The sequence below is a fragment of the Rhea americana genome, unplaced genomic scaffold (assembly GCF_003343005.1).
Source record: "Rhea americana isolate MKP2758 unplaced genomic scaffold, rheAme1 scaffold_32, whole genome shotgun sequence".
In the NCBI taxonomy this organism is placed as follows: Eukaryota; Metazoa; Chordata; class Aves; order Rheiformes; family Rheidae; genus Rhea; species Rhea americana.
The window spans coordinates 6,671,886-6,694,526 of record NW_028186446.1 but is presented as its reverse complement, the minus strand read 5'-3'; the positions used below and the strand labels follow the sequence as shown (position 1 = coordinate 6,694,526).

Here is a 22,641-nt window from a genome sequence, read left to right as displayed (position 1 = left end):
ACACACACACACACACACATATACCCCAAACACTGTTCAACCCATGCTGTTTATACAGGAAAAAATCATTCAGTTATTAGTTATTTTTAGACTGTGGTTTGTTTTTACAGGTCTGGTCTGTCTAGTATGTCTACACTCTGTGATAAATCATGTCTTGAAATTTTAGCAAAGAATGAAACCTCTTTAAGCTTCGAGAAACACGAACCTTAGCTTTAAGATGACACCTATGCTTTGGAAATTTGAATAAATCACACAAGTTTTGAAAAATGTAATGGAAATGGAAAATAGGAAGACTGCTCTTATTCTGGAGAAAGATGACAGCATGTATGAACAATAAATAGCTTAACAAAGAGCTTCAAAGAGTATCTTTCAGAATACAGCTACTGAAAGTTTGTCATTTGCAACTATCCAAACACCCTTCAGTTACGACAAGTGAAAAATTTACTTGGTAATACACATAAAAATTGATAGATTATATGTAAGATTGTATTATATACACACATATATATTAGTAATTTTGTATCATTATCTAGTAAAAACAATCAAGATATGCTGGATCAATASTGAATGAGCATGCTCAGGAATATACATGAACGTTCAAATCCTGACACAGCGCCCATGTGATACTAGTCAAGAGGCTCCAAAGCTCACTTTCTGTCCTATGCTAATATTTTAACAACATCACTCCACACAACAGAAATACTGCCAAAATATTCTGTCCTTCAGAAAGAAAATAAACCCRAACAAGCCTATTATAATCCTTAGTCCTTGTCTGGTTAATCTCAACTCCCAACATTTCACATGTTAGCAAAGGCTGTCACTATTTTTCAGTGATCTGATTTCAGGAGAAAGAACTAGTCCCTGTTGATAGCCACCAAACATTATCTCAGTGAAATGTCAATATTTAACAACCAGTTTTTGATTTATTGTATTGTCTGTCAATGCTTGTGCCATGTTCCCAGACTGTCCAGAATGGGCAAGGGCACAAATACATAGGTTGTCAGGACCTGCTTTTATTGAGAAAACTTGAATCAAAAATATTTGAGGGTTTATTCAGCAGCATTTCTAAGAAACTGGACACTTCAAAATTTTTAAATAAAAGTACGCCATAGCACTTTATTCTTTACCAGTGATTAAAACTGAAAGTGTACTTTGAGAACACCATGTCAAAACAGATAAAAATTAATACTTTCATTTTTTTACTTAAAATAAGCCAATCTGACATGAGGATGGGCTTTAAATTACTTTAATATAGTAAGTTTATTTTTTAAAACATTCAAGATGCAGAAATGTTGCATTGCAATAAACTTTCAGGCTGTTGAACAGGGAAAACTCTTAGTGTTAAGCATCTGGAACCAGTTACTAGGAACCTGTTAGTAAGTAACATTTACTCACTCTAAAATCTTATTAAGATTTTGCTAAGTTTAAAATTGCTATCTCCTTTTAATGTTAAGAAATATCCAGCGAAGTAATTTGTGCTTTGTTTAATCAATTAGCTTTCAGAAATGTAAAAAAGTAACTATTCTTTTACCAATAGATTTTTAAAAATAATTTCAAAATCTGTTTTTACATATTTCAATTCAAATTCCTATCAAATGCTGAGCATTAAATGCACCAAAGAATGAAGTTTTAGCTCACTTAATGTAGCATCATTTACMTAGGCTGAATCACTCCACATTCTCAAATATAGTATAAAACACTGAGCATACAGAATAAAGTCATACTGAACTACACAATATTTAAGTAAATATGTATCAATAAAGTATATGACCTAAGTCCTATCAGACCTTCTGTAAAGACTAAAGTTAATAACCACGAGTAAAATCGAATGGAAAGCAAAATCAAGTACAATTATTTTTAACTGTTTCCTGCTTACTTTTTTAAAATAGTATTAAAATCAGCACTTTAAAATTATTGTATTAAAATTACAAAATCTTCCACCCTGCCTAATACTTCAAGGAATTTCCTACTATACCCATTTTCTCACTTTATCTTTCTGTGTAACTTCACATAATATTCTATACAAATACCTGAAAAGTATCTGAACCCTATATAAAAGAAAAAAAAGTATTTTTCTTCATGGCTTAATCAAAAGATTAAAAATATAGTCAAAACAGCAGGGGGCAGGGAGGGGAGAGAAACTGCYGAACTCAAACTTTTATATAAGAGTCTCTCCTACATGCTCTCCACTGATCCTGAAAAGAATATATAAAGGCATGGACAATGAWGAAGAGAATGTGATCAATACAGCTCAATTTGTCTGCTATAACCTCATACCCCAGAATATGCCTTAGCTAATTAGAAGTRAAAGCTAAATTTGTGATCAGAGGTAAAACTGAAGCATGAATCCATAGCAAAGATTAAGTCACAACTTTGAAATAAAGCCACTTACTACCTAATCTGACCTAGTCTGCCTTAACACCTATGGAGAAGTACAGTCTTATATCCTTTGGATTGATGACTTTTAGTGAACCTTTTCAACTTATTTAAAAAGTAGAAAAAATTACTTCCACATAACATGATGATGTTGCCACTTTACATTTAACCAAAGAGCTCAGAATCCCCAGGAAATAATTATAAGTCCAAAATCATAGACTGTAATATTAGGTTTAGGATACTAATTATGACAAAAACCTTTCTGAGTTTTTCAGTTTTTAAGAGAAATCTCTATTAATTTAATAAGCTAATTTACTGGACAAAATCTAGACTGTCATCTTAAGATTAAAAAAATAATAAGAATAAAATGACTTCCCTTTTCACACATCAACTATCTTAGTTCGCACACGCCTGCTACAATTATCCAAAAAGATAACTTAGTAACTGTTTTATGGAAATCCTTTTAAGTACAGTTATGYATATGTTTTTGCTATTGTAGATTTGAATCATAAGAGGTAAGCCCAAGGGATTGCTTGTATTGCAGTAAACTGATTTACTCCTTAAAATATTATCAGGCCAAAATGCTTTTTAATCTAGATCTTTAGGAAAAGCTGTATGTCTGGGCCCTAAGATAAACAAAAAAACAAGTCTTTCATTTCCTAAAGGCAGTCTAGATTCCTATAATCTGTACGTACACAAGATGGCTAGTAATGAGAAATCTTTATAATGTAATTTAATTTTTTACCTTCAAACATTACTGCCGTTAATCTGGAAATAAAGTAATTCAGGCAATATTAGCAATGTCTAAAACATTTAAAATTCACAAACCTCTTCATTTTAAGTCCTACTTTAAGTACAGAGTTAGCACAAGACAACACAGTAACAGAATTCTTACCAGTAACTGTTCTTAGTCTTCCTTGGCATCCTTGTAAGAGGTGGATCCAGGCAACCAAGATGATAATGGAGTTTACAAGTATCACACAATAAAAGTAGGTGTTGATCATGGTTCTTCTTGCAAATTCCACAACTTTTAATGTAGGCAGCAGAAAAGCATTTTAATTACATTTGAAATGACAAAGAATAAACCATACATCCCACCACATTCCCCACTTTCAATAAAAATATAATAACGTGGCAATCTTAAGTGTGTCACTTAAGTGCACAATTACTTTTAAAGGTACTTCTATCTATATACAGTACAATATAAAAGGTACCTAATACAGTACACCTTCAACATCAAACAACTTTCAATCTAATTTTTAAAGGCTTTCAATCAGTAAGTAACCAGTTGATACTTTGACAAAATGTACCAGTGACAGATGGGGGGAGGGGGGGATTACTATTGCCATCCAAATACTTAAATAGAAAATTAAATTGCTATTACCAGTCCATGACTTGAGCAAAAAGTAAAAAATTCTTATATGTCTAACATTTAGTCACAGTAGCTGGATGTGTAAAACAGAAACAGCCCTAGTTGCAAAATCATCAACACAGATGAATACATTCAAAAGACAACATGACCAGTTAAAATTTTTCACTTCAAAGAAGCAAAAAAAAATCTTCTGTTTCAGCTGCAGAGTTGCATTTGTTCTTAAAGCACTGCTATCACATTAACAAGAAAAAAATCCTTATTGATGTGTGCCAAAGTGAAGAATTAACTACGTCTCAAMTTGCCTACAGAAGTAAAATGTAGAGAGGACTCTGACCATTTTGTTAATCAAAGCTGAAGCAAACAATTTTCTCTTAGTTTTTGAAACTTCATTACATACTTTATCTATTCTGTCAAGACTTCATTACTTGCCTATAAAGCACAGCTGGAAGTGTAGACGTCTTYTGTGTTCCTCCTTCCTTTTTACTCGGTTTTCTTTCCTTCGGAGCACGTAAAATTGCTGGTATGTTCAATTTCTATTGGATTTGAACAAATGCAACACATATTAATCTTGAGGACATTTAGAGCTTACTACTGCAATCTCAGTGTATGAGGAACAAGTTTGATAAYGCTCAAATTATCAGTAGGAAATAGCTAAACTACCTATTTTACAGGCAAGAACAACAGATGTTTATGTTACAAAATCAGATCAGTATAGAGTGGTATTATAATCGTTTTTGATTTAATAAAATGAGATCACCTACTGAAATAGTAGTTTTTAAACTTTCTATTCAAGCTTCAAGCGAGACAGACAGACAAAGATGTGTTTGTCTAGACAGCTGAAAAAGGGAAAGGAAAATTCGCTAAACCGCCAGAAGAACATTAAGGCGGTTTATTTTTCCCAATATCCCTACTATATTGGTGCTCCATAGGTTAATTAGAAAAATTATCTTATTTGACCAAACTCTCCATAAAACAGACAAGATTCTCTTCGGGTTTCTACTAATCTGCAGTGTGCTAGCTTCTCAGAGAGCAAACATCTATCAAAGTCATTTCTCAGCAGCCCCATGGGCTCGCATCTGTTCAGCCAACTGGAAAAAAAAAATGTCATGCAAGCTGTGCAAATGAATTCTACTTTTTTTTTCTTTTAATTTAGTGACGTTTGCATTAGGAAATACATTTCTGAATACCTTTTCTTCATTTTAAGATGGTTTTGAAAATAAAATCTCTATCCAAAAGATAAATCATACAAGAATCTTTAAGTACAAATGAGAGGCTAACAAATAGAACCAGAAAAAATAGCCTTCTATAAGAACTATTAATGCATAAAGAAGGAGTAGCCTTTGTTTTCTGAACAGAATAAACATAGCAGGACCAAAGGGCATCACAAAATTATGATCCAATTAAATAATGTCTGCATTTTTATAATGAATATTTTCTTCTTTAAAATCACGACTGCAAATCATTTCAATCTCCTTCTCATAGCTCAGTTATCCATTGCCATATAATATCTTGGACATAAAAGACACATGAGCACACACTTTCACTGTATGCATATGTGTGTATGTGACATATTCAATAACCTGCATYTCTCTCTTTTCTCTACGTACGTCAGTGGCAACAGAGTTAATTTCTGGCAAAAGAAAGTAATCCAAATCTTCTCTTTTCCAAGATATTTATATTCATTTCAACAAAACTATTCTCCATCCAGTTAAAAATTGTCACATACATATCTTTAGAATGCAGCGTGTACCTTATAAAAGGGAGTAAGTTATCATACCATTTGAAGTCTATAGCAACTGAAGATAGTAAGAAGACAAAAGCAGTAGGATTAACTCATTCTTCATGTTAAGTTTCATCACAAATGACAGGTCAATCAGTTACAGCAAATGAAAGAATTTTGCAAACAAGATCGTTATTACAGCAACAAAATTAAACTACAGATTCCTACTAGGTAGTTTGCAGAAGCCTAGATGTATTTCAGTCAGAAATCATTATCCCCAGAGTACAGCCTGGGCCCAGTCGAATCAATTTATTCGGGCATAAAAGTGAGAAACAGAAAGGCCTGTTTGTGGAACACCAGGTCTGCATAAGAATTGTAAAGGGAAAAATATCAACCTGTCCAATGATTCTACCCAGCAGAGCCCAAATGCCTTGCCCTTCATTTCGTAGTTTTCCRTTCATATTTTGTAATTCTTCCAGGGATTCACACAGCTGAAAAGTTAAAATAAATAAATAAATAAATATTAAAGCCTGTTTAATAGAAGTTACTCAAGCTTTTTTCTATAGGGTATGTTTCACTTTATTGGGGGATTAAAAAGCAATGAAACTCATGTCAATATAGCTGTGATCAATGCAATCATTTAGCAAACAGAACTAAAACTTGAAACCGAAAGCAAAACGAAAACATGGCARTATTTTGCACACATTGACCATACTATTTAAGTTAGCAAGATTATGACAAGTATGTACAAAAATGATTTCAAGTTCTCTATTGTCATATTGGAACCTTACATATCTTTCTAAGTCTTCTTTTTGGAAAGGAAAATACTATCAAAGTTAAGGAAAGCAATACTAAAACAGTATAATCTATTTTATTTATCCTTTTTTGCTTTACCTTATTATATTCCACATGAAGCTTTTCCTGCTCATTTTCTAATTTATCCTTGATATTCTTCTGTTCAGCCATGTTCTCCTGAATTTGAATCATGCGCATATTTCTCTCTGTTTAAAAGAAAAATTTCGTTATTTTCTAGCATTGGCTGTATTTTCAAGTTTTATATACTTGAAAGAATGAAGCAGTGAAACATAAAGCATAAAAATCATAACAACACAGGTGCACAAACTATACAGACTGAGAATGAAAAGTCATTTATAACATTTATTTTTTGCTGCATATGAARACGTAGAACCAGCTATTTATTCAAATGATGAGCTTTAACCAAACAGACCCAAAGACAAAAACATGCTACTGCACACAGGAAGGGAAGAGAACATCAGAAAAAGTGATGTCTAAAGGTCATTTCATTTCATTTCATTTCTTAGTAAAAACACTCCCTCCTGTTTATACTTTAAGGATTTCCTTCTTTTGTCAAATTTCTTTAAAAAAGTTTACTAACTTACTGTATAAACTGCAATACTGAGCAATGACATATCTGAACTAAAGTCATAACTCATATTTATCTACTAATAACAAAGAAATGCAAATAAAAGATAGAATAAAGTCAATTAATTACCACAGTACAAAYACAGCAAAATGGTGATTTTTTTCATTAAAAAGAAGTAAGAAATTTTGATCCTTACCAAGGTAATAATTCACAAAATCAGCAGTGAGAGCTGGTTGTTTATGTTTTCTTCTTCCATCAACACTGGTACTGGTATCTGAAGTATCCACTGGAAAAATGTCTGTACTAATACCCATTAATTCAGCTTTGCGCATAAGCTTACGTATGGCTGAAGCACTGCTAGTAAGTGGTCGTGGTAGCTTCTCCCTGGGGACCCAGGCCTGAGGCCTGGTGGTACGAGCCAGTTCTGCCTTGGCACGATACTGCTGTAGTCTGGCATTGATGCGAGCCTACAACAAAGTCCATAGAAAAAAAAAAAAAAAAAAAAAAAAAAAAAAAAAAAAAAAAAAAAAAAAAAAAAAAAAAAAAAAAAAAAAAAAAAAAAAAAAAAAAAAAGACAACAAACAATGCAGAAACACTTTTGAGTTATATCCTTTTGGAACACCTCTGCATTTTAATTTCTTTTTAAAAACTGCACAACCTAATCATCACTATTTTCATTCTGGAACACTATGACTCAAGAAAGAGACAATCACACAGATATTTGATTTTACCTCAAAATTGATATTTAAATAGCATCATCCTTTCATTAGGTTTTAGAAGTAAATTGGAAAAATGTTCACAAAATTCTTGGTAAGATTACTCCATTGATGAAATTAATAATAATGACTGTTGGCTTTCAGATAAACCTTTTTAATAGTAATGATTTGATGGAACTGTGAAAATTCACTACTGGGAAGAACTCTGGCTATCAAAAATGTATTTATATACACTTTTATTGCTCACATAGATTTAAAGTTTGTGAAYGGCATTTCTGCCATCTTTTTCCTTATCTTTGCAGCAACTCCTTTTCTCAATGCCAGATCTCTTTATAACTAGCTGATTATAACATGTCAAAAAATACAATGGAAACGGAAGTGAAAAAGGCAAGAGAAGTTCACAATATATATTGCTGATGACATCTGTATATTTGTGACCATCTGAGAGACCAACTTCGGAAGACCAAAGTAGCCACAGGCATTCAAAAAAATACTGTCTTGCAGAAAATCTATGTACTGGCAATTGTGGCAGAAAATGACATCGGCATCCAAACCTTCAGTGGCAAAACTCCAGCAGACTTATCAGAAGTTGTTTACTTGTCAGTATAAAGGAAAAGCTAAACTATCCCATTACCCTAATGAATAGTATCAGATACTCCTGAGAGAAAGGTAAAGAAGTGTGCACATACGTGCTATGTTTAGGGAACATCTTTGAGTACAGACAGCATTGCTAAAGGYAATATTACAAACACAGTTAACAGAGTATTACCTTACTAGGTGTTGAACATAATGACCAAGAAACATGACAAGTGTGGCTTGCAGGCCAGATTTAACCTCAAGGACTTTTTCCTTGAGCCTACATCAGCAAACATCCACCTACGGCTGCCTTGCTAAAGCTTTATTCTCCATTGGAATTAATAAGGATGGCTGACAGCTTCCCAAGCCAAGACGCTTCCTCACTGATTACATGCTCAGTTCTCAAAGCCCTGAAGTCATTTAAGATGTCACACAACTGTGTGCTCAGAGTGGCATTCCAGAAATAGCAGAGACAAATTAGCATGGCTAGCCCAAATGAAATCCAAAATTCGGGTTTAAGTAATTTTCAAGTATACACATAAAGGAAAAATGTATATWTTCTTTGCTGAGATATTTTAATATAGAATATTTTCCAACAACCATAGTAGCCCTTAGACACCTTTGTATAAAAGACTCCTCAGAGATATTTTCTTTTTTGGGCCAGAAAACTTGCCAGACCATAGGCTCAGCTGGCTACAAGGTCCTGAATATCCATTTTTTCCCCTCCAAAACTGTGCCTCAAAAATCCACTTTCACAGTATCAACTAAATAACTTAGACTATGTACTTATTTATGTTAGCTCCATACTGTGTCTATAAACTCCAGTAGAATTGAACTTTTGTGTGTACATATATACATACAAGTACAGCGAGGGAGGGCGAGGGAGGGCGAGGGAGGGCGAGGGAGACCTCAGTTTCTTCTCCTTTATAACCTAGTGTAGAATACAGTGAAAAATAGACTAATCAATTTTCATTATGGTCTGCATTTCATCCTTTTAGTATCTCCAGGTTTTGGAATCATCTTCATCCTTTTTTCAGACTAAGTTATCTCAAGATTCAGATTCTCACTTTCCAGAAAAAAATCACAGCAGCAAATTTARCCATCTTTGTTGAACCTGGATTCACATAGATTATGTGTGGTAAGCTATCATTTGAATTTACGCTTACTTTGCATCAACTGCCCAGACAGACACTTCCAGTATATGCTAAGAATCTTTTACAGTTCTGTATTTCTATAACACACAGAAACCAAAAACAATAATTACTTCAAAAAATCCCAATRAATACACCTAGGCATTTTTTCTAGCATCCCATCTGCTTCTGTTCATGTAAACTAAGACACATGCATATAAAACAGTAACCCAAACTTGTGCATCACCAGAAATACCAATAGGAAAATCCTGTTCTGCTTTTTTATAACTCACACAAATCCTATAAATCTTACATAAAGATGTCTACGACACCATGTCTAGGAAATCCACTTGCAGTTTTCAACATTCATTCTTCTAATTGTTACTTCTAAATATTTAATCCAAATAATTCAGAATACAAAATCTGAGGGGGCTTGGTTCGGAGGAAAGAGGAGAAAGAGAGGCAAATGCATCACACTTGTTATCTTTGATACAGTACTGCATAACAAATGCATGGATCTAACCGAAACGCAAGGCTGACAGCAGAGCTAATAAGCCCCACTGGACCCAAAATGACTTTCCACAATCAGCATTTAACATTATGGGTGGTGGTACGCATTACCATGATTTTTCCCATTACGCAGGAGTATTTCACATAATTGAGASCTAAGTGTATTTAACAAGAATTACCTAATCATCTGAAGTTGAGGAAGTGATATAGCCAAAAGAAAAATTTTATACAAAATTCTTCCATGATAGTCTGCTCATATGCATTCTCAAATGCATTATAAATCCATCATTTTAAACTGATCTTCTATCTTTCTATCAAAAACTAGAAAGGCATGACTTTTTTCTTTAATAAAAATTTGATCATATGGAGATTTATTTTCTGATCATTACTCTATTGTACTCCTTTCAGAAAACAACAGCTTGTTCTCTCCATCAAATGCCTTGCATTATTTACTATGCATCTGTCAACTTCTACAGTAATTTAGGCAGGGTTCCTTCAGATAATGAGCTACTTTTCTACACAGCCATGAATCCAGTTCAGCCTAACTGGTGAATAGCAAGGTAGGCCACAAATTTATCAGTCAGAAAAAATAAAGAACACAAAATTCAAACATACTGAAGTACAAAGATTCCTTTATAGCTATTAAAAAGATTGAAGTCTATATAGCAACAGGACATCAAACAGTTGAGCTAGTTTTATGTGACTCAGTCCTCAGATAGGGCTATAGACTTAGACTTTGCCTAAGATTTTCAGACAGCTATTCCATAGCATAGACTCCTGTACCTAACAAAAATAAACTAGAAGAAAATTGATACTATGAAAAAAACCCTGCAGGTAAAATTCTACTTAGACCTACAGCAAATGAAGAAAGGCTCAACAAAACTTTAGGCATGCTAAACTCTTCTGCCAAGCTCAAAATTTAAAAAGTAGACTTTACTGAACACAGAAGCATAACACACCTAATTTCTTGTCTAGTTGTCATTTTGTTAAGAATCTTGAAGTAAATGTTTTTAAAATCCCTATAAATTAAAAGTTATCAACTTTTTGCTACATAAACAAACAATATAAGGATTTTTTTCACTTCAGACAAGCACAGATATCCTTCTTTGGTAATTACTTTACTGGGGATTTGTTCTTAAGAGATTAAAATCTAAAAATAATTTACAGCTACGTTAACTGATCATATGCTATCAATATAGTCCRTATTTCATTTCTAAATAATTCCATCCTCTTCATTTTCATCTTGTTTAACATAGATGATTAACACAGAYGCACTTGTGCCATGAATACAATACCTGGGCTTCTGGGGAGAGCTGTTTCTCTCTTTCCTGCAAGGACATTTTACAGTAAGATTGCAATGCCAAGTAGTTCTTCCGTTTCCATTTTCTGTCTAACCTGTCTGCATGCTGTTTACAATAAGCAAAAAAAGGATCGGCTATATCCTGTTTCAGAGAAAACAAAGGGGAGGGAAGAAAATGAAGCAAGTCTTACATGGCAAAAACTCTGTGAATAGCACAAACCTGGCATTCTGGTAAGCAGTTCATATTCAAATAGGCATATTTAAGAGCAACTAATATGTATGTTTTGAATTCAAATTTGTCAAGTTGACATAATTACCCACAGAAAGTGTTTTGCAATTTTCTTCATTGTACGACTCTAAGCAATTTTTTAACGAATAAAAGAAAAAGAGAGACAGACAGACTGACTGAGASCAGATCTCTTACTTAGTAACTCATGACCTTTAAGAAGTTGCCATGCGCAGGTGCWCTACAAACCACAGTTTGACCAGTATCAGTATAAAAATCCAAGCAGTTTTATCAGTAGGATACACTGACTTCATCATAACTCAAGAGCAATTTTTAGCATAAGYAGCAATATTGCTATAAATCTGTTTTACTCATCTTTCAAAAAAGCCTATAAACTGCATTAGTAATAATTTCAACCTGTAGTTCTATTACATTGCTATTACATTCAAGATTACAATATATATATTGGTCCAACTTTAACACACATGCACACATATGTACAGCTATGGCTATACAATCTTGTGCACAACGACAAAGGTTCAGTCGCAGGGAACAGGTTAAAGCCAAGTTTAGAAATCTAATCTCAGACATGAAATGTCATAAACTGAGGGTATCTATCACTCATATCTTTAGCAGCTATTGATGGTCAACACTGCACATATTCAAATTTAACAATTTTGCTGGGTTTTAATTTTTTTTTTTWAAAGGTAAGTTACAGAGCACTGAAATAAGCAGACTTTTACGCGAAGTTAAAAGCACAGATTCTAATCATGTAGGTAGGTCAGATAAACAATCGAAGTGCATTGTTCTGCAATGCAGTAAGTCAAATGTGGTGAAATGGAAAGTTTCCAAATAATTGCTGCACCAGCAATAATGGTAAAGGCACATCAAGAAGGCATTTACAGGCTAATGAAAAACAGGAGATACAAGTCCATCTCTCATAGTAATCTTCACGTACTGCAGTCATTTCTAGGTACAGACTTCATCAGGTCTGCATACTATTATGGCTGTATGATTATATCAACTTTTAGCACGTGCCAAACTTGCAAGCACAGTATAAATATCTGAGTAAGGAAGATTCAGGTTGAGAAGTATATTTCATTGCCAGTATATTTTCAAAATCATAGAAACATCATCTTAAACTTACAGAGTAAGAACAATTTAAACAGTCTTCCTTGATAAACTAATAAAGCCTATCAAACTTTCCTTCACTCCACCTACATAACACAGACTAATAAAATCTGTGTAATTTTCTTTACAAATGTTATTTAGATTTTTCAGAATGTGTGACAGCTTCCAAAAAATATTGTATTAGYGGCTCCCTAAAATTAGATTCTACAAAGCCCTAATTAAAAATASTTTTGTTTGCAGAAAATATTTAAGAGAAACGAAAGGTGAGAAGGCCAGCAAATGCACATACCTAGCAGAAATTCAACTAAGCCTTGAAGAACCACTGTTACACAAAATTTATTAGTAACAAAAACATTTAGWTGAGTATGTAATCTTCCTATTTCTCAGTCTCACACAAGTGGTTTATTTTGTGAAAGCTCTAAAAGGAATCACTTAGTAATCTATTTTTTTCCCAGAAACAAAAGGGAGAAATTTCAATGTAGATAGTGCAGGACAGAGCCTGTTTGTTTGTATCTCTAATACTTCCTAAGTCAGTAAAAAAACAAATGGTGTACCTATGTACATGACAGGCTTAATCCAAACCATAAAAATCAGGATGAATTTTGGCAATCTAAAAGYATTTATACTGTAAAAATGAACTCTGAAATAGAATATTCTAATCCAAATTGTTTTAATCATATCACAAGAATAAAGCTGGTAAGAGCATGCATTAAAAAATTAACAGTAACTTATAAATGTCTGCTCTTCATTCTGTTTCGAAAGTGTAATGTTATTATAATGAAAGTCATATACCTGTATCACAACTGAAAGAAAATATTGGAAAATGTGTATGAAAAAAACAGGACTAGAAATGTAGCTTATTTCTTAAGACAGCTCTGCACGGGAGACAGAAAGAACATCATACTACATACACATAAGCATCTAAGTAACTATGTCAAACTAAGTGAAGTACAAAGAGTAGGTTCATACAGAATTCATCTCTGTATTGATCAAAATGCATTAAGCTGACAAAGCTAACTTCTGTATTACCCTTTTCTATTCCTCTTATGAAGACATTTCAAAAGGTGATCAGTTGACTTGGTTCATCAGCAATTCGATGAACAAATATTTCTCCAGTTAGAGTCTTAATTTGGCCTATGACTTAATGGTTTATAAAACTTTCTTCAGGATTATTGAGCAAAAATGTGCACAACTTCAGGTCTTCCTCCTTTAGTTGTAACTCTTTAACTCTGCTATCCTGTATGTACATCATACCTACCTCCTCTGCTGCTGCTTCTGAGAGCAAGCCTTCCTTCTGAGCACAGGTCACATGGAAGTAAGCTCTGCACATCCCAGCATCGCAACTAATGCAAACACCAGTTCTGGCAAAACGAGGATCTTCACAGAAACTGCATTCCTTTATATGGGAGGGTGGAAAATGCCACAGTAAGTATTTCACATGTATTTTGCCTACCATTTGATAATTTACACCTTACATGTAAAAATAAACAGGTAGGTATACATCTGTATGGTACAAAGTATACTGCTAACAGTTGTCATTAGTTAAAGCACCTTCCCGTTGCCCTCAATTGACTTCATTTTTAACAAGCAATGGAGAAGTACTTAAAAAGCTTAAGCAGCATGTTAGATGAATTTTTATATGAACTGCCATGCCTTGTATTCCCTCTTGGAGCAACCACTAAGTACCATCCAAGTGATTTATACCTGCTTAATTATATAAGCATGGTATCATAAAACAAGTTAGCACTCAGCAAATGTTCAGTGGTTCAACAGTCATCATCAAATAAACAAAAAAATCAGAGGACAATCAACAACAACAACAGGATCACTACTCTACATGACTTAGAAACAGATAATTCCATATTTGTCATTCTCATAAATGATGACCGAGGAGCAAATGCACAATAAWGTAGTAAAAAATATTTGTGGATCACAAATTTCAGCAAAAAAGTCGTGGTTCCCTTAAACACAGCATCCAGGCTGTAGCTATTTGTAGGCCCAGCTGTCCGTAACACAGCAAACTGACAAAAAGTAATGAGACCTGGAAAAAAATAAACTTATTTTTCAGCCAAATCAGCTTCTCAGTCTTGTTCACCACAAATTCATACTAAACAGATATGCCAGCATAATACAGTGATGAACACGAGAGCAGGAAAAAGCATATGGAAACRAGGGCTTCTTAAGCAGTACTGCTGTCCAGTGCATAAAGATGACCTAAAATTAGGCAGTCACACACTTCCCAATCTTTCACTCCCTCAATACAGTACAAAGTTGTGTATGCACTACAGAAAATACCTCCGTGCAGTAGCAACAGAAACTTAATCAACAACAGAAAGGGACAGCACAGAAAACGCAATGACAGAAGAACTCCAAAACACCATATACACTATTTTAAAAGAGCACCCTTTAGCTGTGCAACAGCAACACATAACAGTTGATACATGAAGTAAAGAAGAATACTGCATTAAACTCACTAGTTTAATTCACAAGAACACTTCTGGGGGAAATTTAGCTGAGTAAGCTATAACTTACTTAGCTAAACGTAATGCCCGAATTCTTAGCCTTGCTCCTATATAACACTCAGGTCAATAAAAACAAAAAYGTATAATCCATTGCCAACAATAACTTTCAGGGTATTGATAGCTTGCTCTGTGTTTTCTTAAATATTTCTGAACAATGGTAGGCCCATGTGGATACGGCTTCTCCATACTGTCTCAAACAGCTACAGCAACAACACTTAGGTGTGCGAAACAGCAAATTACTGAACGCTGAGGGTTTCAATGTTTCAATGTTCAATGTTAACTATTGCTTTGCAGGAAACCTTTGATACTCATTGTTAGCTTATGATTATAGAGAACCTAAAATGATTCTTACTGAGTGTACATCTGTCTGTCTTAATACACCTCACTTTCCACTTCTCCATTATGTATCTCACACATCCTCCTCTTCTCTTTCCATTCACATTTTGGCAGTCTGCCACTGACCAACATTAAAAGAAAGCAATTAGCATTTCTATGAAAAAAATTAAAGGAAATAGGGGAGGTGACAACGACGACAAATTATGGAGTTCAAGGGCAGGCAAAATGAAAAGAAAGAGGGAAGGAAAAACAAAGGTATAACAAACAGGAACAAACTTCATATTTCTAGCCGTGAACCTCATTGCATTTGCTATAAACAATACATATAAAGCTGGAAAGATACAAATTATTCTATTATATGTAAAAATATAAAACTWAAATACTGGAAGGTAATGTCTTCTAAACTTACCTTGGCACCATACTTTGAATAATTCATTTCTGTGAGTGTTACTGGCCGTAATTTGTCAATATCTCCAAATGCTACTCCTGGAACATAGAGGGCACAGACAATATGGACCCACCTAAAACAGCAAGTAAAGATCAGGTTACTGTTATCAAAATTTTGTTCCTATATCATACTAACCATTTGCAGATTYCAAAGTGCTTTATAAATGTTATAGATGCTATAACAAATATATCTAAAGGAAAGTACACTAGGAATAGGAGGAGAACAAATTTGGATTCAGCAGCTCAGATACTAAACCAGAGCATGGCTTTCAAAGCAACCTGTGTTGCCTGTTTGGATCTYTCTGAAGGCCTTGGCTAGCATTGCCCTTCTGCTCTGATGGCTTCACACCTTTGTTCACATAACATAAAATGTATATGAACTGGTCATTTCCATTACATGGTGGGGAGGGAGCGAGATGTACAATTATAAGGGTAGTCACAGCAACAGTGGGCTCTGGGCATATAATTCAGAAACTACCACCAACCACCCAGCATCACCCAGCTTTTGCATTGTTACAGTTACACCTGTTAGTTTCACCAAAACTAGTTTTATGCAAACATGGATAGCAGGTGCATTTCRATATAAAGATATTTGTATTGCATTACAGAAATGTCTGTTTGAAGCTATCAAATGAACAGACTGTTATTTAGCTATACTCTTATTCATTGGCCATAAACAAACCGTAGGGTAGTAGATTCAAAGCTTCAGCACTTAAGGGCCTAAAATGAGATGGCATAAATCTGGACCTCAGTGTCTAGTATTACATACAACACAACCAAAGACAGGGTAAAGGCTTCAGCTTCAATCTGCTTTTGACAGACCTATCTCAACCTGCCTCAACCCTCATCTACCAAAACAGAGCCTTGTAGCAGAAGACCTATTTTCTTCTTCTTCAGTAATGACAAATTTCTAAAATAGCAAATTTGCATTGTCAGAAGCCATCAGACACCACTTTCAGCCTGTGAACACTCAGATCGCATGTGATACAACCAGAAACAGTGGACTTCACTGAGTTGAAACATTGTGTTTTGCCCTTAGTACTTCGGTCAACACCATGCTCTTCTCAGTCATTAACACTATACAGTAAATACATCACCAGTGAAGAGTAAAACTTCTGTGCATAACACATTCTTGAATACAGGGAGTAGRTGAGAAATTACAAAAACTGGTGATGATGCCAGAAATGCTTCCTGCACGTGTCTCTTTCACTACCCACAGAAGTCCACACAAAAGCTCCTCAGCTGCCAATGGTTCAACACAGACCTATTACCACCTCCACCACCCTTCCTCCGTGGTGATGACTGCTGTGCCTTTAAATAATCTGCAGATTATTTAAATGCTGAAGTTGATAATTATATTAATCAGGAGATAAAAGTATCCCCAATTTYCCCTTTTCCTCAAACCAGCAGGTTTTTGACCAGTGAACCTTAGAATAAAATTGTTGAAATTTATCAGATTAAGAATTAAGTGAATGTGATAATTATATACAACTCATACATCCACATACAAATTCCAAAAAAGCAAGACATGAGAGGTCTGTTGGGAAACTCAAAAATATGATTACATTTAAGTCTTCATTACAAATCAAAGAAAATAATGATTTGGCAAAGTACAAAGTAGGCTGACAGACTGTATTTATAATTTTCCCCCAAATATTCCATAATAGCTTGACAATTAAAATAAAATAAAATAAAATAAACCACAAAAAAACCGCACAAACAATGATGTGATAATGAGAAACCATCTCCAAACTATTAATTCACTTCACTCCACAAGGAATTTGCTGAGTAAATCTAGCAAAAGCCACCAACTGATTCATAGTCATATAACTGATAGTTATTCACCTTCACCTGATATTTTAAAATAAAAAAGTTCTTTTACTTTACTATTAAATCACACAGGTTTGAGAAGTTAAATGATAAATTCATTTTAAAGCATGAAAACTTAAAACTGTGGAAAAGAATGTATATTCCAAATATACATTTACATGTAACAGCTGTGTTGCTTTATTTTCACAGTCAGCATGCCAGCACAAGCAGGTAACCTAATACAATGCTACCTGTGAAATCAAGATTCTTCTCACGACTCTACGAAAACTGAGCCTTGTGCGTCTGACTCCTTGCAAAAGCAGTGGAGGCACAATATAGTCATGTCAGTGACCAAGGGAGCACTGGATACTGTACCAGATACCACCCCCGATATTACTCCTCTCATACCCTATCCAGAACTGGCTATAGTTTGGCCAAAACTTTTACCATAGCTACATAAGATATTTTTCTATCTTAAAAAAAAAAAAAAAAAGTGTGCATGTGCATACACAGTGTTTTAGTGTATATAATATTCATTTACTAAAATAAATACCTCATTTACACAAGTGTATTTTACTGCTTTTCGAAAGGAATCAAGATACTGTTTTTTTTTTTTAAGCAAAATACCACATGCATAATAAGGCCTGAAACATTGAGATCAAGAGACTGTTTAATTGTTATGAAGAGCTTTCTGAATTCTGTGGGGCTTCCCTTCTATACGCTACACTGATTTAAGATGTATCATACAGAATAAATTTGTATAAATGGAAGTGGAAAAACAGTTACACATCTTCACAATTACTACTTTTAAAAATCCGAGGTTTTGGTTGGAGATTCTTGATAGCAAGTTTGAACATAATCTCCTAAATGTACCCTCTAGAGTTCAATATAAAGATATGCATCTCCTACAAGCAGCTGCTTCTCAATTTAATTTGCACAGTTTTTCATGCTCCACTGGTGTATTAAATGCTGCTGCACTCTGTAGGAGTTTATCTATGATAAACCCAACAGCTGGCTGCTTGCTTCGTACTGACCTTCTCAAAATGTTTTAGTACATGTCACCCAAGTATTACAGTATTAGATTTAAACTGCCATTTCAGCGTGATTGGCACACAAGTGTCTCATTTCTTCAACCACCTATATGTGAACTCCAACCTGAATCTTTATTAAAAAAACATACAGAAGTCAGTCAAGTTCACAGCTGAAGCAATTTCAGCTGCTTTTAATACCAGTTCTAAATATTTTCCTGCTCATTTGTTTAGCTGCACATGTTTTAGAACCTTGTAATTAAGACAAATTGGGTAATCAAAGAAGAATAATCTTCCTTGTTACTTTACCATCCATTTAGCTTGGAGCAATGACGACAGATGTTGATTAGGGAAGAAAAACTCCATACTGAAACAAGGACAGAATTCATATTCTGTGATAACAACATTTGAGAAATAAAATTTCATAAATTCACACTTATTTTTGTGAAACTAAGAAGTTAATGTGAAAAGGTTTCTGTTAAGAAATTAAGCACCTCATTAGAATAATGATTCACTTTTCATGTAGAAACAGATAAATTATTCCAACTTGATTATGAAGAGAAACTGAATAGGTCTAATTTCATTGTGAAGCTGTGTGATTTCATTTCCAGCATTGATGTAYACAAGGAACATCCTTTAAAAGGTGGCAAGGAGATGCAGTGCTGCAGCGAGTTAACGGGTTCTTCTATTCAGTCRTCTCTCTGTGATAGCATTTCAAGGAAAGAATTGAATTGGGCTGCAGTTTGCAAAGTACACAGACACGTAATAAAGAACACCACCTGTCCTTAAGAGTTTACCATCATGACCCTACTCTTAGCCTGTAGTTAAATTACTGCCCTATTCCCCTTGAGAATTCAAATCTGTAAATAAAAGAAATAAAGGAAGAGCACAAGAATTTTCCCATGATATCTAATACTTTTTCTGGTACTCAAACTCTGTTCATCTGGAAGAATAAAAATTATACTCATGTGTAACAGCCATATCACATTATATAGCAAGTACAAAAAATAATAAAGATAGCAAATAGACATGTTAATGTGTGCAGTCACCAATGCAGGCATGTGATTCTGAACAGAGAAGCAATAGCACAAAGAAACACTTCCGCATTAACCAAAAGCACATTAGCATTTTACAAGGAGAAATTTAAGTAATTTTTCAAGTGTTGACTGTAGTTTTTCTTAGTGTCATGTGGATAGTAMTATCTACAGTGTTTAAACTGTCTAAGAGAACACAAGTGCTGAAATAAATTTTCCAGGTGAAATTCTCATATTTCCTATTAGATAATTGACTTTAATCTTTAATAACATTCTTTTGATACAGTAGTGGAGAAGTACAATTTGTTTGACTTCAGAGCAATTTTATAAGGGAGATGCAAACATTGCTGAAAGAAAGAAATACCAGAAAATGAGAACCTGATCCCAGAAGTTATTTAAAAACAAGCACAACTTCAAGCCTGCAGTCAAAATTAATCATTACAAGTCCTGACCCACTTTATAACCTTGTCTTCTGTTCTTTTTTTCTGTTCTCTCTTTTTAAAAAATATGGTATTTTCTTGTACTTCCAATGTTTTTCATTTATAAGATGCATTTAGAAGACAGAGGAAAAGATTTCTTTTACATACTGTATGTATATATTTAAAATGTGTCCTAGCTACAAATTGAGGAGTTGGGCTCTAAATGTATTCAATGAAGACGAGTGACTCCAGAAATTCCAGCATCTGTATTTAAAAGTCAAAGCTACTGGTATGAACACTCTCACACTCTCTTTATTCCTAATACCAACTCAGTTTTTTTCTGCTATGAGGAAAAAACTATGATCTACGGGAGAAACTTTCAGGCATTAGCAATTTAATCCACCAAAACCTGTATCAACTTATAACACTACAATAATATATTTACTTTCCAGAAGACAGACAAAGTGTATCATACAAAGCTTTCCAAAACATCATCCCAAGTTTGGCTGCCCTTTAAATGATGGCAAGATCAGTTCATTACAGTATTAGCAACAAAACAAGTCTGTATAAGACAGGAAAAAAAAGATACAGTGAACACCAAAGAACTGGGAAAAATGAAAAGATGGACATGACTCTGTAGGCATTACGAGATAGTTATATACTAAAGTCATAAAATATGCAAAAGCTTAACAAAGATGATACATTTTAACATATTAAACTTTTTACTTTATTTTACTTCATATCCTACAAATTGTGGTAGTACAACTACGGAACTGTTGGTAATCTAAATGTGACACCTTGTGTTTACAACAAGGAAAAAATTAAGAAAACCACTACAGCTAGTGGATGAATAAAGACCAAACACAGAGTTAAATTATGCAATTTGCTAGGACCACATATTTTTTTCTAAAATTATAGCTGAGAGCAAATGGTAGTATGTCTCTGAATTTACATTTTTAAAAAAGAAAGGTTATATAATAACAAATTTGGGATTTTTTTGAACTTTCAATATTTAAAGTGTTTGTACTAATTCCAACTTATCCATCATCATCAGTAAGACATGTTTGAAATCTATTGTATTACTACACCTCTAACATGTATGGTCAAACAGGATTAAGGAACCTTCCCTTTGAGCTCCTGTCCTTTGGACAGCCTTACCAATAATTATATTACCTTGTTAATATAATCTATGAGAAGCTTATGACAGGTCCAGCATCTGAAAGCCTTAGGTACTGCAATATACACACACACACACACACACACACACACACACACACACACACACAGATAGAACTGAATTTTGATGTTAAAAAAAGGAAAGAAATCGGCGACCCCAAACCCATACCCAGTAACACATAAACCATGCATAATTGATAATTATGCTCTCCTTCGCTACCGAAAATTATTCACTATTAAGGTATTAATGTCTCGTGTCTTACTCTATCTTTTGAATCTGACAGGGATGAAAGACATCACACCAGAATCTCAAGTGAAATCTGAGATCTTAAAGATTCCATCGCTGGTTGGAGTCAGAAGTGAAACCACATAACCGAATCATGAAGGTACCTTTCATATTTCAGAATAGTCTGTCYAAATGCCTTTAGCACAACTTTAACTTAATTTTGCTACTCTCTTCCATTAACTGATATCAGCGACAGTCAATTCCTAGCTATCGTGTAAAAAGAAGTATTTAGCTGTCCTCGCACTTTCACCACACTTAAAAGTCAATAGACTTGAGAAGAGTTTGGGCAAAGCTGTGGTGATACTACCTGGCAGGAAGCAGAATACTATAGAAGGAATAAAGTCTATTATTCCTTCCTTAAATGGGAGCACATATCTGATTTTCTCAATGGCTGCATAATTTTTCCAATTTAACATGATAGTAGGTCTGGAATTTTTTCTTCCCTCCTATGCTGCAGAGAGGATTTCATTATTCTTTTTTGCATCATGATTAACTAAAGAAGAGCACTTCAGTGTTTCACTGCTTTTGAGAGCTAACCATGAAAGAAGCACAATACTATCAAGGAATAAAATGTAGCTTTCTGTCAGATGATCAAATTGAACTAACAGAACACAAATTAATACCTGCTATGAAACAGTGTAGATCTTGTTAAAATTCAAGGATCTACAAAATCTTAAATTGCCCAGTCTCAGTCACTATCAGAGTACCACCATGGCCAGCCATATTGGTTTTCCTTGCCAAAACACAGTATCAGATTTAGCAATGAGGCTCAAGGCAATCAAACCCTGATATTCTCACTGAAACCTTTAAGCCAGAACAAACCCAGAACAACTACAAACATTTTCCTAGGTTTATGAAACTGGATCCCTGCTGTCAGTAGCTTAAAATCACTGGCTAAATGACAAAAGTCTTTCTTGTCATCATCTTTCCAGGAAGCTGAATACTGCGTAGGAGTTTACAGGGTATTATCTTCCTGTACAAAGGAGAACTTTTATTTAGATATAAACTCCATTCCTGAAACAAGCAAAAGAGGAAAAGATGTCTCTTTTTTAAGACCCTATCACATTAGTAGTACATTGTTTTCTTAAAAAAGATACATGCACAAGTAGTTTAGGGGAAAAAAAAGGTCTTCAAGCATACCGA

General features: G+C 34.2%; 1 protein-coding gene across 1 annotated transcript in view; it reads right to left on the bottom strand.

Annotated features, from left to right (window-relative positions):
• The window catches only part of PHF14 (PHD finger protein 14), a 155,596-nt gene that overhangs the window by 86,087 nt on the left and 46,868 nt on the right, over positions 1–22,641 (bottom strand). Inside the window, exons 6-13 of the mRNA XM_085310574.1 lie at positions 15,709–15,820; positions 13,700–13,837; positions 11,080–11,226; positions 7,049–7,319; positions 6,363–6,469; positions 5,864–5,959; positions 4,178–4,281; positions 3,272–3,403 (exon numbers count right to left, since the gene is read on the bottom strand). Of these exons, the coding sequence (XP_085166700.1) occupies positions 3,272–3,403; positions 4,178–4,281; positions 5,864–5,959; positions 6,363–6,469; positions 7,049–7,319; positions 11,080–11,226; positions 13,700–13,837; positions 15,709–15,820 (1,107 nt within the window). The remainder of the gene's footprint in view (positions 1–3,271; positions 3,404–4,177; positions 4,282–5,863; positions 5,960–6,362; positions 6,470–7,048; positions 7,320–11,079; positions 11,227–13,699; positions 13,838–15,708; positions 15,821–22,641) is intronic.